The sequence below is a fragment of the Citrus clementina genome, unplaced genomic scaffold (genome assembly GCF_000493195.1).
Source record: "Citrus clementina cultivar Clemenules unplaced genomic scaffold, Citrus_clementina_v1.0 scaffold_9, whole genome shotgun sequence".
Taxonomy (NCBI): domain Eukaryota; kingdom Viridiplantae; phylum Streptophyta; class Magnoliopsida; order Sapindales; family Rutaceae; genus Citrus; species Citrus x clementina.
Window position 1 is genome coordinate 314,553 of NW_006261964.1, and position 13,423 is coordinate 327,975.

General features: G+C 35.6%; 2 protein-coding genes across 6 annotated transcripts; both read left to right on the forward strand.

Annotated features, from left to right (window-relative positions):
* The first annotated feature begins 311 nt into the window (after nucleotides 1–311).
* LOC18031242 (methyltransferase-like protein 13) lies at nucleotides 312–2,957 on the forward strand. 2 transcript variants are annotated; one of them, XM_006419208.2, is made up of 9 exons: nucleotides 312–526; nucleotides 706–819; nucleotides 1,423–1,491; nucleotides 1,598–1,617; nucleotides 1,691–1,743; nucleotides 1,854–1,884; nucleotides 2,020–2,098; nucleotides 2,291–2,430; nucleotides 2,661–2,957. In XM_006419208.2, exons 1-9 carry the CDS (start codon nucleotides 349–351, stop codon nucleotides 2,688–2,690), a joined length of 714 nt encoding a protein of 237 aa, XP_006419271.1. In that variant the 5' UTR covers nucleotides 312–348; the 3' UTR covers nucleotides 2,691–2,957. The 2 variants fall into 2 exon arrangements, with proteins under 2 accessions (XP_006419271.1, XP_006419270.1); XM_006419207.2 differs by having other exon boundaries at nucleotides 2,291–2,365.
* Nucleotides 2,958–5,810: 2,853 nt separating this feature from the next.
* Nucleotides 5,811–13,298, forward strand: LOC18031678 (calmodulin-binding transcription activator 3). 4 transcript variants are annotated; one of them, XM_024178066.1, is made up of 13 exons: nucleotides 5,811–6,022; nucleotides 6,129–6,226; nucleotides 6,779–6,898; nucleotides 7,102–7,217; nucleotides 7,898–7,986; nucleotides 8,457–8,502; nucleotides 8,667–8,943; nucleotides 9,373–9,677; nucleotides 9,984–10,358; nucleotides 10,478–11,178; nucleotides 11,694–12,273; nucleotides 12,366–12,674; nucleotides 12,869–13,298. In XM_024178066.1, exons 2-13 carry the CDS (start codon nucleotides 6,187–6,189, stop codon nucleotides 12,962–12,964), a joined length of 3,054 nt encoding a protein of 1,017 aa, XP_024033834.1. In that variant the 5' UTR covers nucleotides 5,811–6,022; nucleotides 6,129–6,186; the 3' UTR covers nucleotides 12,965–13,298. The 4 variants fall into 4 exon arrangements, with proteins under 4 accessions (XP_024033834.1, XP_024033801.1, XP_024033866.1 ...); XM_024178033.1 differs by having other exon boundaries at nucleotides 5,811–5,973; XM_024178098.1 differs by having other exon boundaries at nucleotides 5,811–5,973; nucleotides 10,071–10,358.
* The last annotated feature ends 125 nt before the right edge of the window (nucleotides 13,299–13,423 follow it).

Consider the following 13,423-nt stretch of genomic DNA (forward strand, 5'->3'; position numbering starts at 1 on the left):
AGACGTGGCTATCCGATTGAAAACGAACGATAGCTAACGATAGCTAGCCTTTTCAGGCCGTCAACTTATCCAACGATTAAGTACCAAAATCATTCTCAATCTCAGGTACCCTCATAAAATGACTTTAATGCCCCTCTCAGTACACAAATAATGAGCAAGCTCTTAGGAAATGACTTTAATGCCCCTCTCATTACACAAATAATGAGCAAGCTCTTAGGAAATGACTTTAATGCCATGCAGCGCCATCCAACTGCCACGATGTAACTCACTCACCCTCCATGTTATGTCGAGTTAAATTAAAGACAACCAAACCCAAGCTGAAGAGAGATCGCGAGACAGGAGACAGAAATGACGATGGGAACTACGACACAAGCGTACGGTGAGCCATGGTACTGGGACAATCGTTACGCTCACGAATCTGGACCGTTCGATTGGTACCAAAAGTACCCCTCCTTAGCTCCTCTCATCAAGCTCTACGTCCCCTCCCATCACCAGCGCATCCTTATTGTCGGTTGCGGCAACTCAGGTACGTCCCTATCTCTCTCTTCCCTTAACTCGCGCGTATCTAATGTATCACCAGCAACGCCGTCCCTCGATCTCACATTTCTGAATCATAATACTGGATCTTTCATTTTCAATCATGTAATGCCACGTAAGATCTTTTAAGTTGAGTTAAAATTTTTGTTTATGAAAATGTGGTTACAGCGTTTAGCGAAGGCATGGTGGATGATGGATATGAGGATGTGGTGAACGTTGATATATCATCAGTGGTAATTGAAGCTATGATGAAGAAGTACTCTAATCGTCCGCAATTGAAATGTATCCTTATATTTTTATGGACATGCGATGAACATTTTTGTTTAAAAAAAAAGCTTTTAGAATAGAGATGCTTTCTGGGGAAATCACTGAGAAGCACACTTATTATCGATTGCTTCTTTAGAAAGCATTTTAAAAAGAAAAAAGAAAAAAAAACTGGAAAATTGCTATCAAAATATGGCTTGAGATTGAATTTTGTAATAAATGCTCCAGAATAAAAGTGCTTTCTGTGAAAGCACCTAAGATCACATTTGTTATCAAGTGCTTCTCTAGAAGGCAGCTTTTAACTAGAAAAGTAGCTATTAAGTATATGTTTGGTATTAAGGTGCGGTGGTTTTAAATCCATAGCTATTGCGCAATAAAATTACTAATTGTCAAGTACAAGTGAGTGTGATGCATTCTGTTATATTTTAGCTACGACACTTTCAAAATTAAGCAGAAGCATGACAAGTATAGCATACCTGAGTGTTAGTAATTGGAGCTTATATATAACTCATAGTTGTTGGGTTTTGTTTTCTTTTCAAGAAGACAGTATATAAGTTTTTGAAAAATATGCTGTAATAAGACTTTCATGTTGTTGCGGTAGTTTCCTCAACGATTTATTAGATATTAAAATGGATGTTCGCCAAATGGACGAATTCCAAACAGGTTCCTTTGATTCTGTTGTTGATAAAGGTGAAACATTTTCTTTTTTTATAATTTAATTTCAGCATTTTAGTCAAACATAGTTGAAATGGCTACACTTTGAAACAACTTGCTGATGTTTCCTGTTGTGTTTCAGGAACTCTAGACTCTCTATTGGTGAGTTTCTGTACGTTGTATTTCATCTATGTTTTCTATGACAAGTTGCTTATACTGAATATTGTATGTGCAGTGTGGAAGTAATTCACGACAAAATGCTACTCAAATGCTCAAGGAAGTTTGGAGGTATTAGAACTAATAAACGACAATATACAATCATTTCAAACATATTTGTGTTTATCTTGTTTTTCTTGATCTGTTCACCATATATTGAAGCAGTTGATGACAAACTATAGGGTCCTCAAGGATAAGGGAGTTTATATTCTGGTAACATACCTCATGACTTTTCCATACATTTTCATTTTCCACATTTCCCTTCTTCTATTGACAACTTATTGAGCAGTTGGTGATTTTGTTAGTTTTGCTTGTATGCTGCTGACTAAGCTTCACCAATTGCTTCAGGTTACATATGGAGCTCCCATATACCGTCTGGGGATGTTGAGAGATTCCTGCTCGTGGAATATAAAGCTCCATGTGATAGGTTGGTTCGTTAAACCCCAATTTCAAATTACTAAAATTTTCTCAAGCTAACCAATGCTAGGATCATTGCTGTAACCTGACAGTTGCGTCCCTGTTTAATTGCCCGTTTGTATTTTGTTTCATTCATGTTCCTTACTGAGTAATAGCTAAGGAATAAAGAGGAAATATTAATCTGGTTGTTTGTCATTTGCAGAGAAACTTGTGGTGGAAGAGAAATCCGGGCATCCAATATGGGAGTTGACAAATCCAGTTCCATTGGAAAATGATGGTAGGTCGGTGGAAGAATTGCTTGGAAAAATTCCCGATGTCCATTACATTTATGTTTGTACTAAGGTTGGCACTTGGCAGCTTAATCACTTTAAACTTAAAGTTCTTTGCATGAGTGAAACAGTTTTTGATAAATTTCTTATTTGGTGATTTGGGGTGGGCTTGAGGTGTTTATTTCTCCAATGAATCAATTCTAAGCCGTTTCTTTTGATTATTTTCTTTTTCACATAGGATGTTTATTTTTCTGATGAATCAATTCTAAGCCGTTTCTTTTGATTATTTTCTTGTTCACATAGGATGAATCTTTGAAGACATCATCTAAGTAGGAAGTGGCAATTCATCGAGGAATAGAAGCATCTACATCATTTTTCAATGTGATTCTTCTTGCTGTATCCATACTATTTATGTTCGCTCATTCTAAATAACGAAGGTAGTTTAAGCTGAGGTATTAGTATGAAAAGACCTATCGACATAACCATAAATTGGCCTTGAATTTGTTGAATCTTTATTTATTTATTTTCTTGTTGTTGTTAACTTGTAGAAATGGTTGTAATTGAATTAATTATGATAAACATCTGTACTAGTTCTTAATACTTTTGTCTGTCAGAAGCTGCATATTATGTGTGTTGAAAAGCAAGGAACTTGCTTCCGAAGATTGGCAACGAAACCTTTTTCTCTTGTTTTCCCAAAAGCACATTTCTCTCCTTCATGCTCTCTGTGTTCTGCCTGGCAAGTGGCAATTATGTTGTTGCCATGTAACTGGGATGAAATAATGTAACAATTTTTCTCTTAAGCCCAGCTTCGTTGGCAGTGAAATGGGAATTTTCCAGCTTTTACCGTGAAAAGAGAGACTCAATTTTTGTAATGTAAATGGAAATCTTCATAAACGCTGCAGGTTAAATTTTGTCATAAAGCTGTCATTTTACGCGACAACTTTATTAGTCACACACACACACACTATCATAAAGGTGAGTACTATCTCCCCATTAAAGCATTCCTTTACATATCATTAAAAGTTGACTGGGCAAAATAGCAAATTGTCATGGACCGCTCAAATTTTTTGTAATCGGAGGCAAAATTAGCGCACGTGTATGCACAATAAAAGTCTCTCCACAGCGGGATGTACTCAGCAGGAGGTTGCTCTTAGTAATGGATTGTCTCATACAACTAGCGAACTGTGGTGCGCTTAACCAGCGGACACATTATAAATAGTTGTCTCATACAGCTTATAAATAACTAGATTTTTTAGGCAAGTTGCATGAACCATCTAGACTTAGGGAGCAACTCTATAAATAGCAAAGCCACCCATTGTTTTGCTCAATAACACCACACCATAAACACCACACCACACTCCAAGCTACGCAAGCACTTTTGTAAAATACTCTCTTGTGACCATACTGCTTTTTTTTTTCTCTCTAACCTCTCTGCTATCATCTTATTTGACTAGCTTGAGAAGTATAATAGGTTTACTTAGCAACTATTATGTTAGAAGTTGTCTAAATGTCGCATGGGTTGCTGCACAAGATACTCATCTTATGACACCATGCTAGTATGTAAATGTGACGCATCACCACGTCTTATTCACAAGTAGGATTCACAACTCACAACTATGACGATTGATGAGTAGCATATGATTACATTTGAGTGTACAACACATTACATCTAACCTCATAAATTTTTATCAATTATAACGAGTCGTTCTATGATGCCGTGATTAATGTTACGGCATCAATACCACAATTAAACATAAATTATGTAAATGGAATATAAGATTTATAAATTTAACATAAAACTTGTAAATCAACATTAACTGTAAAATTAAACATAAATTTTGTAAATTACGCTTAAAACTTATGAATAAAAGGTAAAATAAATAAATTAATATAAGAGTTGCTGCACCAAAAAAAGTTCACAATTGTAAAAATAAAAACTCATTACAATGTTTATTAACTTATATGTTTATTGATTTTTTTTTTTAATTTAAGTCGAATAATGCTAGTTTTGTATTTATATAACACATGTGATGTTTTTCTATTAAGGGTGAAATTTATCCTTAAAATCGGATTTTAAAAAATTTTATTTTAATATCCTTCATAGTTGTTGTAAGATGCGGTTATTTTACCTACACTTTCTTGACAACAACCTTAAATAGTTTTTAAGTACAAGTAAAAAGTTTGAAACTACATTAATTATGCATAACACTCAAAATTAGATCTTTTTTTTTTATATATATCATAGATGTGTCTAGTAATATAAGAATATTTTTTTTCTTTGTCTTTACTTGATCCACATCAAGATAAATACTTGCACTTAATTAACTTGTGTAATAAATAGATATTATTATAAGAAATGGGAAAAAAATACAAATGTCCCAGAATAAGTATAGAATTTATGGTTAAAACAATTTAATAAAACTTATTCCACTTTTTTCAGTATAATTTTTTGGTTTAATTAATGAGTATTTTTTCCTTTGTTTGTTAAAGATAATTTTTTTTGTAAATGAATAAAATATTTTTCATTAAGATTATGTATAAACAATGTTAATTTTTTAAATAATTAATTATTTTGTATAAATTTATAAGTTTTACTTTACATTTACTAGTTTTATATATAATTTATAATATTTATATTTATCACGGTATTGATGCTGTAATTTTTATTACGGAATTGGAAAATTTTCCCAATCCATAACTTATTGATAATTGTATATTCTTGACATCTCAATTTTTAATGTGCATACTACAAGGATCTCAAGGGATCCAGCCACAGCGCAAACTGCTTTTAGAAAACAATTGATAGCAAAAAAAAATAGCATTGTGGAATAGGGATATAAATGGCTTTAAGTAATTTGTTTGCCACGAATCAATCACTTATGCATAGGACACTTTATATGTCAATTGCTTTATTAATTTCTCATTGATCATCTGTCTAGTACGTTAATACGATAAATAATTTGGGATTATTTTTGTTTGAAATGCCAATTTTTTATTAAGATGAAAAGATCGGTGAGTTAAACTTATTTTTACTGAACATAATTTATTTTACTACAAAATTTTTTGGCACAGCAATACTAAATGGATTCTTAAACCATTTTCTTTTTATTTTTCCATTTTTACATTAAATAGAGGAATTTTTTTTTTCTTTTAAGCTTCCTGACAGCATTTTCAGTTTTGTCCCAAAACAATATGACGGTATGACCAAATCATATGAATTTTCCCAACAAAACAAACAAAAACCCTAATCCTCGCCCAGTCACCCAACCCACGGTCCCTGATCACGCGCGAACTCAAGTTCATTGTACACGTCATAACATGCAAACATGCTAAACCAATGTACGGCAAGCTGACTCCGCCACGTCGGATCCAACGAGGTACGTAACTCTCTCTCTCTCTCTCTCTCTCTCTCTTAATCTAAACACAAACGATGGAGACATTGACTTTTTTGTTTTGTAATTTTTCACTTTATTTTTTTTTTCGTTTTTGTATTTTAACACCTTTTTAATTTTCAGTGGCTTTAACACGCTCAAAGTCTTTCATATTCTCTGGCTAGCTCTGTTTCTTTAATTATACACTCTTTCAAGCTTATCAACAATCAATCAAATCATTACATGTACTCTTTCTTTCACTTTATTTTCAATTTCAAATTTCTTCTCGTTTCGGTTCGTTACTTTTCTTGATTGATAATCGAATTTTAAATTTGTTGCTATTTTTGATAATTTTTGTCTGCTTGCTGTTATTGTTAATAATAATTACATTTAATTGCAGATTCTTTTTGGTTCGTGCGATTTTATGATCAGAGTTTCGCTGATGAAATCTAGGGTTTATGGCTCAGACTAGACGATATGTTCCTAATCAACAATTAGGTTTGCTTTTTTCGTTTTTGTTTATGCTTGTCGTTTCATTGTATGTTATATAACGTTTTATTTAGGAAAAGCTAATTTTGATGTCCTTTTATGCGTTTGCTGAACTGTGCACATGAATGTTTTTGGTTTCTTCATGTGTTTAATTCATGCATGGATGTAAACTTTGATTCCTTCAACTATATAGACTTCTATTTCAGTGTGTCTTGCATGCATAGATTGAAAGCATTGTAGCTCATATAGCTCAGGAACATGCCAGGACTGTATGATATTGGATTCTCAGTATGTGATGTGCACTACTGTAATGCTTTTGTCCTACTTAAGGCATGCCAAGCATTCAAGCCTTTAGAATCTTCAATTGTGCATCGTGTTTGCTCATGTATATGGCATTTCTGCTCTTTGGTTTTGTGTCAATTTGATAAGCTATGTGCAATTGGATTGTGTTTTATGTTGCATGTTGCTCTGAAAATTAACATGAATTTTGTTGTTAGTATGTTTGGATCTTGAACATTTTAATCGTCTGGCTCTAACCTTGAATTTCTTGAAATTTGGCAGATCTTGAACAGATATTGCAAGAAGCACAGTATCGTTGGCTACGACCAACTGAAATTTGTGAGATACTTCGTAACTATCAGAAGTTCCACTTAACACCAGATCCACCTGTTAGGCCTCCAGGTTGCTTCTGGTATCTTTTTGGGTATCCAGTCTCTGTTTAAAATTGCACATATCCTTTAATTGTATGCAGAAAAAGTTGATGAACCAATCTTCCCCCAGTTTCTTCTTGCTCGAATAATTTCAGAAAACATATCTTGTATCGAAAGTATCTATGTAAAAATGTTAACTAAGTAAATTAGCTACTGATGTTGTTTGTTTTTCAGCTGGTTCATTATTCCTGTTTGATCGAAAAGCACTTCGATATTTTCGTAAGGATGGCCACCGATGGAGGAAAAAGAAAGATGGAAAAACCGTCAAAGAAGCTCATGAAAAGTTGAAGGTGTGCTGTTCAATTTATTATTTGTAAGTTCACAGTTAATTTTACTTGTCCTGTGCAATGTAGTCAAAGTGTCACCTTGGCTTGCCTTTCATATAAGTTGGCCTTCTAGTTATTGGTGTGAATGTTATCCTGTGTGATGGCACAGATTTGTGTCTTTACTTAATCAGGATGGAACATTTGTGAAATATATATCCCTTCTACATTTCCAAGCATTTATCTAGGCAGAGAATCATGGGCCATCTGCCATTAAACTGTCTCAACTTTAATGTATTTAAATATTTACATAGTTGAATATGTTTTGTACAAATATTTCCTTGTACAAAATGATTCATTTTCTAGAAAAGAGAAATTCAGTGTAAATATGCCATTCTGGCTGCAGATTGGTATTTGCTTTTCTTCAACTTTCTCCTATTAGCATTCAGTTGAACGGCAAATATGATTCAATTTCCCTCTTCTCTAGTTTGCCAGTATCATTAGTTTCTTTAAATGTTTCAAGTAATTGTGGTTTCCATATCTCTTGGGTTTGATTGTCTTGCAGCATTTATTAATTTTAAGCCTTATTGTTTTCATGCTGTAGCAAATATATTCGACATTGCTTTGAGTTATTGTTTCTCAGATTATTGTGACATTCTGAGCTTGATGTGGCTGTTTACTAAATTAGCCTTAATCCTTTCTTGTAGGCTGGTAGTATTGATGTTCTTCATTGTTACTATGCCCATGGAGAGGACAATGAGAACTTCCAGCGACGGAGTTATTGGATGCTTGATGGGTGAGATTTACTGTTGATCTTACTTAAGGATTCAAGTGTTTTAAGTTTTGGAAAACATGAATTGCTTTTGTAGCCTGTGGAAGATGGTCAGTGGTTCCTTAGAGATGTGAAATTAGTAATTAATTGACCCTTCTTGATGAGGGTTGCTAGTTCTACACATATTGCCATTTGGATATTTGATGTGTTTTGAAGATTTCTGATTTACCTGTTGACATATTGTCTCTTTCTTTGGGCTATGGTTTACATATTTAATGCTCTTGCTATTCAGTGCTCCCATTGTCTATGAAGTTGTGGTTCTAGTGGATGTAGTTAGAAAATGAGCTTACTATGGTGCAGCTATGTGAAACAGATAACATTGAGGATATTATTATTAGCTTGCAGTGTTGTCAGTGAGTATTTTCGGTTTTCGATGTTTGTATCATTTTGTTCTTATTTTCGGTTTGTTTCTTTTTCCTTGTCCCTGTTTTCAGGCAGTTAGAGCACATCGTTCTTGTGCATTACAGAGAAGTAAAAGAGGTATTGTTTAGCTAATAGTTCATCTTCATGTTCTACTTTTCTGTTTGTTTTACTCTTTTCATTTTTCGGAATCTCTAGGCCACTGTATATTTAAGTATTCAATCCTTAATGTCCTATTGTCAAAGTGTTGTGATGTTTGATTATTGACAATGCATGCCATGCAGGGATACAAATCTGGCCGTTCGGCAGCGGACCCTGGATCACAGATTGAAAGCTCTCAAACTAGTTCAGCTCGCTCCTTAGCACAAGCAAACTCCTCCGCACCCGCTGCTCAGACTTCTCATGCATCAATCCCCAACAAAATTGATTGGAATGGACAAGCAGTATCTTCAGAGTTTGAGGATGTGGATTCTGGGCATGGTTCTGGAACCCCTTCTGTTGCTCAATCTATTTATGGTTCCATGTCGCAGAATGCTTCTTTAGTTGCTGCAAGCATTGCTGGTAAGGTGCATTGCAATGTGTGCATGGTTTAACAATATTTATGTTTTCAAATGATGCATGCATCTTGTCGTATTGATCTTGCTAGGGGGCTTTTGAAATGCTAAGAGTAACTTTGCTGTTAAAAGATAATTGTATTATCTCTCCTACTTGATAATGCATTGCAAGATTTGCATTCAATAAAAATTGTGGCTATTTGAACTGCCTAGTGTTTTTGCTGTCAATAGACGGTAACTTCTGCCTTTTATTTATACAAGTAACTCAAATGTTACAAATCATTTATAATAAGAACTTTCAAGCCGCAGCTCATCATGTATGCTAAAATGCTTTTTTATCATTCCCTATCCTTTCTCCCATATGAAATGTCTTAGGTCCTATCATTCTTATTCTGAAGTCATTATAGATCTAAGCAGGTTTTTCTTATCTTCTCAGGACTTCCGGAGTTATCGAGACATCCTCAATGGTTTGCTGGATCTAAAATTAACCATGGCTCTGGATCATCTATGTGGCCTCAAATTGACAATTCAAGCCGAAATGCTACCAGTGTTCTTGACCAGCATGGTCACCAGAATTTTTATGTTGGACAACCTAGTGGAGCTGACTTTATTACCCATAAGCTGACTGATGCTAGATTGGCTAGTGATAGCACCATTGCAAATATTGGAACTTGCGGGGAGAGATTAATTACCAATATAGATGTGCACGCTGTCACAACATCATCTCAAGGAGCATCTCAGGTACCATGATTACCGTTTATGATAGATGTCTAACTTTGTTCAGCTATGCTCGGCCTTTTCAATTTCTTGATTAAATGAATAAATATTTCTCATGAAATGCTTCAATGGATAAGTTGTACTAATTTAGTTTGCATCATCAAAGCTCAATCATTTTTATTTATTCGGAAACCCATTTATAAGATAAATGTCAATCATCATCCTGCCAGTATTTAGGCTGTTCTAGAATCAACCTGGCATAACTCAGTAACCTTCTTGGATGGATGTTTCTACCTATGAAAATTTACCAGGTGGTATATTATTTCACAGGTGCTGCTGGAGCACAATTTCAATTTAATTAATAACCAGTACCAAAATTGTCCTGTCCCTGAGGTGACAGTTGCTTCTGTCTCTCAGGCTGGGATCAAGCCCAAGGAAGAATTAGGAGAGCTGAAGAAACTTGACAGTTTTGGCAGATGGATGGATCAAGAAATTGGTGGAGATTGTGATGATTCCCTTATGGCTTCAGACTCTGGAAATTATTGGAATACGCTTGATGCTGAGAATGATGACAAGGAAGTATCCAGTTTGTCACACCATATGCAGTTAGAGATGGATTCGCTTGGCCCTTCTCTTTCCCAGGAGCAGCTGTTTAGTATTCGTGATTTCTCACCAGATTGGGCTTATTCTGGGGCTGAAACCAAGGTATGCATATTTAGGTTTGATAAATCACATTTAATTTGCTTAATGCTTTATTGAGTTGTTGATGCCAACAGAAATTGGGATATAAAAGCATGCTAATATTTATTGACTGTTTTTATCAGGTTTTAATCATAGGCATGTTTTTGGGAACCAAAAAGCTATCAAGTGATACTAAATGGGGATGTATGTTTGGTGAAATTGAAGTCCCTGCAGAAGTCTTGACAGATAATGTCATCCGATGTCAAGCTCCTTCCCATGCAGCAGGGCGTGTTCCATTTTATATCACCGGCAGTAACAGATTAGCATGCAGTGAGGTGAGGGAGTTTGAGTATCGTGAAAAACCATCCAAAGCTGGATATCCTGTGGCATCTAAAATTGCACCAGAGGACGAAGTGCGCTTGCAAACACGTCTAGCAAAGTTTTTGTATCTGGACCCAGAGAGGAAGTGGTTTGATTGTACTATTGAAGATTGTAATAAATGTAAGCTGAAAAATACCATATATTCAATGAGAGGTGACAGTGAAAAGGATTGGGGACGAGTTGACGAGAGTCCAATGGCCATTGAAGGTGACTGCCCAAATTCTAGAGATAAATTAATTCAAAATTTGCTGAGGAACAGACTTTGTGAATGGCTGGTCTGGAAAATTCATGAAGGAGGTAAAGGTCCAAATGTAATTGATGATGGTGGACAAGGAGTTGTACACTTGGCTGCCGCTCTTGGCTATGAATGGGCTATGAGGCCCATAATAGCCGCTGGTGTCAGTCCCAATTTCAGAGATGCACGAGGAAGGACAGCACTTCACTGGGCATCCTATGTTGGGAGGTTAGGCTGCTACCTTGAAGTTCTTATCAAATTTTTAATTTATATCCTTTGAGACTTAATTTTGCTTTTTTTTTTTTTTGCCTGTAAAAGTTTTTTCTCATAAAGCTGTGTTTTTGGTTAAATTTCTGGTAGATGTTGAGAACATTTATTTCACTTGGAAAGTTTGTTTGGTTATAACTGTTGGTTTTTAACTTGGTCATTTGTGGATGAAATTGGAAGTTTCATTTCCCTAAAATGCCCTATCTTGAAAATAGAAAGGATCTAAGTCAAGAAATTGAATAATGTGGATAACTGGAGACAGTTGAGATTCTTCTATTAAAATGCTTAGAAGTTTACTCTGTGTGTTCTCAGTGCTCAGCTGTGATATTGGCTTCTTTTTTCTCTTTTTGCTTTTCCTTTTTCTTTTCCATAAATAAAAGCATGAATGAAAAAAATAATTCATGACTCATTAACCAGATTTTTATTGTAACACTTGACTATACTGACAATTATTTTGTTTCTTCCCTGTTTGCCAGGGAGGAAACTGTCATCACGCTTGTTAAGTTGGGAGCAGCTCCGGGTGCGGTTGAGGATCCGACACCAGCATTTCCTGGAGGGCAAACTGCTGCTGATTTAGCATCCAGCAGAGGACATAAAGGGATTGCTGGATACTTGGCTGAGGCAGATTTATCCAGTCACCTTTCTTCATTAACTGTCAATGAGAATGGGATGGACAACGTTGCTGCAGCTCTTGCAGCTGAAAAGGCTAATGAAACTGCAGCTCAAATTGGTGTACAGTCAGATGGGCCAGCAGCTGAGCAGCTTTCTTTGAGAGGGTCTCTTGCTGCTGTTAGGAAATCAGCTCATGCTGCTGCTCTGATACAGCAAGCCTTTCGGGTTCGTTCGTTCCGTCATAGACAATCAATTCAGAGCAGTGACGATGTTTCTGAAGTTTCGGTTGACCTAGTTGCCCTTGGCTCTTTGAACAAGGTTTCAAAGATGAGTCATTTTGAGGATTATCTGCATTTTGCAGCAATAAAGATCCAACAAAAATATCGTGGTTGGAAAGGGAGAAAAGATTTTTTGAAAATGCGCAATCATATTGTAAAACTCCAGGTACTTGGCCTCAATGCTGCTTAGTTTTGAGAAGGTGCACAGCACCCTGAATTGTTTGCGAAACTTACTTTTGTTGGTCCATTTACTTTCAGGCTCATGTGAGAGGACATCAAGTACGCAAGCAATATAAAAAGGTTGTTTGGTCGGTCAGTATTGTGGAGAAGGCGATATTGCGTTGGAGGAGAAGAGGGTCAGGTTTGCGAGGATTTCGGGTGGGAAATTCAACTGCCAATGTGGCATCAGAAAATGAGAAAACAGACGAATATGAGTTCTTGCGAATTGGCCGGAAGCAGAAATTTGCTGGCGTTGAAAAGGCTTTAGAAAGAGTAAAATCCATGGTTCGTAATCCAGAAGCACGGGATCAGTATATGAGGATGGTCGCAAAATTTGAAAATTTTAAAGTAAGTTCTATCCTCATCTTTTTTCTCTCTTTTTTTTTTTTTTTCCAATGACAGAAGTCTTTCCCCTTAACTTTTGGTGGTTGCAATGCGATACGCAATTAACTTCCATCTCATCATATCAAATACTTGTTTCTCAATCATCTTTATTGGATTAGCTATGTGATTTAAGCTGATTCCGATATTCCTCTGTATAGATGTGTGATGACGGAAGCGGTTTGCTGTCACAAGGTGAAGATTCTCTGAATGGTCCAACCAAGGACAATTTGCACGCATATGTAGCTGATCAATGATTCCATAAAATTTATGCTGGGAATTGGAACTCTTTGTGCGGTTAACTGGGCTTACTAGATCGATCTCTTACTTGCATTACTTAAGGCTTTGTCAGACTAAATTATGTTAAGATAAAAAGGAAAAAAAAATGAAGAGAAAGGAAAAAGGGGGCGGATGGGGATTGTAAATTTTTTTTTTTTTAACTTATAGCAACTTTTTACCTGATCTGGGGTCGTTGGTTATGGGAATCGAGCCGGTCCAATTGATTGAAATGCAGGGAAAAAATTGAAATGATTGCAGTAACATTGTAACAAGTTGTACTATGTCTCTGACTTAGTCGAAATTTTATTTGCACATAGCGTCTTCTAATTATGAGTCATTTACTGCCACATCTTGGCTCAAGCTTAAAAATTCGGAATTGATAGTCATTTTTCAATACGTGCGAGTGGTTTTTAAATTTATGGGATTCGAAAAGAAAC